The following is a 4224-nucleotide window of genomic DNA, read 5'->3' as shown; positions in this document are numbered from 1 at the left end:
AAAACGTATTCAGATAGAGCAACCAACCTCAATGTGAGAGAAAAGACAAAATAATGATATCTACCTCTATAATGGTCAGAAAGTTCCGGTGAGATGTTACGCCTATGAACATGTACCTCCGAGTGCCGCAACAATACAGAATCAGTGTTTATATTTACTTTATAATCGCAAACGAAATATGATCTAAGTCAAACCGAGCAACATGTTGTAGTATTTCCCTAAATTCTCGATCTCTGAATGAAATGCCGGCAGCTTCTGAATAATGAAACAACTCATTGTTGTAATTAATATATTATGTTTGTGCCTGTGAGTCCCGTAGACAAAAGATTTTGTAGCGACTATCTTGTGACAACCAATGTTAGCGCCGACTTTTGCAATTTTTTATTTTTTGCGACACTATACAACTGCTTGTTTTCACTGAAGAGGGTCTGCGAAATGAGACCGAAACGCGTTTGATTTTTAATAAAATTTGTTCTCTTTGCGAGATTGTGTCACTATGTGTTAATAGTTTATAATAGCACTATACAACCTGTGCGTTAACTCTAATGGTCCTTAATTTATTGTTTGATATACTCAAGAAGAGTTTTTTAGTTATATTATTTAAAGCAATATGTTATAATTTATTTGTAGTATTAGGTGCGCAACTAAGTTCTCGCTGTTTTTTTTTTTATGAAAATGCAACTTTATTGTGAAAAAATGGTTACAAATGAATCATTCAAAGTATTGCCCATCGCTAACTACAACTTTTTCCCATCTTTCTGGCAGAATTCGAATACCGTTACGGTAAAAGCGTTCGTCTTGTGAGGCTATCTACGAATCAAGCCATTTTTTGATGTCTTCATATGAGCGGAGCAGCTGATCAGCCACACCATGTGCCATCGAACGGAACAAGTAATAATTAAACGGCGCAATATCTGGGGAATATGGCGGGTGGGATAGGACTTCCCATTTGAGCGTTTCCAAGTAGGTTTTAACGGGTTTGGCAACATGAGGCCGAGCGTTGTCATGCAGTAGAATCACTTTTTCGTGCCTCTGCTCGTATTGTGGCCGTTTTTCGCGCAGTGCTCGGCTCAATCGCATCAATTGAATTCGATACCGTTCCCCAGTGATGGTTTCGTTCGGTTTCAACAGCTCATAATAAATAACACCGACCTGGTCCCACCAAATACACAGCATAACCTTCGCAGCGTGAATATTCGGCCGAGCCGACGACGTAGAAGCATGACCGGGCAGTCCCCATGACTTTCTTTTCTTTGGGTTGCTGTAATGAATCCATTTTTCATCACCCGTCACGATGCGATGAAGAAAACCCTTCCTTTTTTGCCGCTGGAGCAGTTGTTCACAGGCGAAAAAACGACACTCAACGTCCCTTGGCTTCAGATCATAAGGAACCCAAGTTCCTTGCTTTTGAATCATTCCCAACGCATGCAATCGCTTGGAAATGGCTTGGCGGGTAACTCCTAATGCTGAAGCAAGCTGTTCTTGCGTTTGGCACGGATCGTCATCGAGCAATGCCTCCAATTCAGCGTCTTCGAAGGTTTTTGGCCTTCCTTTACGCGGACGGTCGTCAACATCGAAATCACCGTCTTTGAAGCGACGAAATCAATCGCGGCACGTTGTTTCACTTAGAGCAGCATCTCCGTAAACTTTTTAGAGCTCTCGATGCACTTCAACCGCCATTTTCTTCGAATGAAATAAGAAAATCAACACTTCCCGCAAATGACGATTATTTGGCACAAAATCAGACATTTTCACACAACCAAAAGTATATGACGCCAAAACAAAATCACTAACGTGTCAAAGCGGTTTGTTTACCATATGTCTAAGCTTGGTTCATGACGTTTTGCATATGTCAAAATCGACCAGCACTTACTGCTGGAGCCATCTATTGACAAACAGCGGGAATTTAGTTGCGCACCTAATATATAGATAAACATAGCATATAAAAATTATGTTAAACATTAATATTTACACATAATTAACATATACGTTTTAGAAACTTTCAAACGTGCCCAGCAAATTGCAACACCCTATACGTTGAACAACAATAATCTTGAAATATCGTACAGTAATATTCGACCTGATACAATACATAATTGTAAATCATCTTTCGATAATACTCTAACTATTTCGACTGTTAGTTGAAACTAACTCTCAAGATGGTGTTTATTGTCATAGTACAGGTAAAATTCAAATTTTTTGTACGCAATAAAAGTTTGAGATTCTAATCATTATATTACTATTACATAATATTATTTTCTTTTCTTATCAAGAAAATATTATCCCTCCTTGTACATATTAGGGAACAAAATAACGAGATATTGACAATATTTAATAACAAACAAAAAACTACAACTACTTTGAGTCAATTTTGATTAGAAGACTTGCCAGTAAATTTGCCTATATCGACCCAAGCAAATTTAGATATTTTGGAAACTTACTTAAAACATAATCAAAATTTATGTACTATGGTAAATATTTGCTAGTAAACCAATAATTTTCTAATTTTTATTAATACAAGTTTTAATGTTACAGTATTCATATTTAGCCACATTAGGTGGAAGAGATCTTACATCAAAAACTAATAGAATTTGCAAGTATCTTTTAACAGATTACGTTGCTTGTAATTATAGTTTTTACGGTAAACGGACGAATAAACGTCCCTTTTCTTCTTTAAAATGCTGCAGTGCTGTACTTCGTAAGTATCTTATTTGCATACAATTCAAGAGAGTTTATTAAGGTAAATTATTAGAATGGTTATTAAGATAAATTATTAGAAATGTTATTAAGATAAAAGTATCATTGCCTGAACACGTACCTAATTCTAGATATTCTTCTTGTTTTGACAATTTTTGGTTTTTAAATGTTTAATCTGTCGAATGTTTGAACATAAAATTCTTTAAACATAAAATATTTGTTTACCTCTTTAGGACCGTAGAAATTTTATAATGAATAATGTTAGCTAAAACAATCAATATGTAATTATATGCTGTGCCAATGTTATTAAGGCTCCTGGCTAATCGTCGTGACTGTCCTTGTTTAATGACGTCAGAGGCGAGAAAACGCATGCCAACATTTCGTCCGTTTTACCTTTAATTAAAAAGATATATCCACAAAATGACATTGGTAATCGATTCGGTACACTAGTAAAATTATCTGAACATTTTCCTTTTGCTCGAACAATCAATAAATAAATCGCAAAATTAATTTAACATGGAACCTTTCTTTTTAACCTCTTTTCTCAAGATTACGTCAATGTTAATTTTGCGATTATTTATTGATTGTTCGAGCAAAAGGAAATTATTCAGAAAATTTTGTAAGTGTCCTGAATCGATAACTAGTGTCACTTTGTGGATATATCTTTTTAACTAAAAGTAAAACGGACGAAATCTCGGCATGCGTTTTCTCGCCTCTGACGTCATTAAACAAGGACAGTCACAATAACTACCCAGGAGCCTTAAAAGCAAAACTCATGAGCAAGCAGTTGCTTTATTTCCTTATAATATATTTAAATATATTTATATTTTACAGTTGTGAGCTGTAAAATATAAATAAGAATTGAATAAGACACCTACATGTTCATTAATAACAGTAATAACCGTTAACAATATTAATCCCAGCAAACACAGTAATATAACATATATGTTTTAAATACGTAACAGTAAAGATCACGAAGTGACCAGTTATGTAGCAAGTAACATACATGTAGGTTACATGTACTACGAAATGTCAGCAACAAAAGTACTTCTATGATCTATTTAAGATACGTTACAAATGCTCTAAATGTTCTATTTATGGTATGTAACATAGCCAACATAACTACATTATATTTACGTATTAAATACATAGTACATTCGGAAATATCGCCGTAAACATCAAGTATTAGTTACATAACATCGATATTAAAATATCAATTCAAGCAGATAACAGTTATATAACAGGTATCTCATTGATCGGACATTTTAACATCAATATTATGTTACTAATATTTGATATATATTGGGACATACATTTTAATGGAGTAACAAATAACATATGTTTATGTTAGCCTGATGAAACATATAGCGCGCAGAGAAGATCAATCCAATATCGAAATGTTTAATAAGTTTTTAATTTAAAAGTTATGAAACATTTTTCATTAGATCGACTTTCTCTGGATGCTATAAACTTGATTAGGCTAACATATATGTTACTTGTTACTGCATTAAAATGTGTATGTTATTT

The 4224-nt window shown here is 34.1% G+C and overlaps 1 protein-coding gene across 1 annotated transcript in view; it reads right to left on the bottom strand.

Annotated features, from left to right (window-relative positions):
• Positions 1-183: 183 nt before the first annotated feature.
• The window catches only part of LOC116853106, a 7810-nt gene continuing 3769 nt past the window's right edge, over positions 184-4224 (bottom strand). The window contains exon 5 of the mRNA XM_032833979.1: positions 184-255. Within this exon, the coding sequence (XP_032689870.1) occupies positions 184-255 (72 nt within the window). The remainder of the gene's footprint in view (positions 256-4224) is intronic.

This window comes from Odontomachus brunneus, unplaced genomic scaffold (assembly GCF_010583005.1).
Source record: "Odontomachus brunneus isolate Ranch 3 - 2012 unplaced genomic scaffold, Obru_v1 Obru_scaffold_277, whole genome shotgun sequence".
NCBI lineage: Eukaryota > Metazoa > Arthropoda > Insecta > Hymenoptera > Formicidae > Odontomachus > Odontomachus brunneus.
This window is presented reverse-complemented; position numbering and strand designations above follow the sequence as displayed.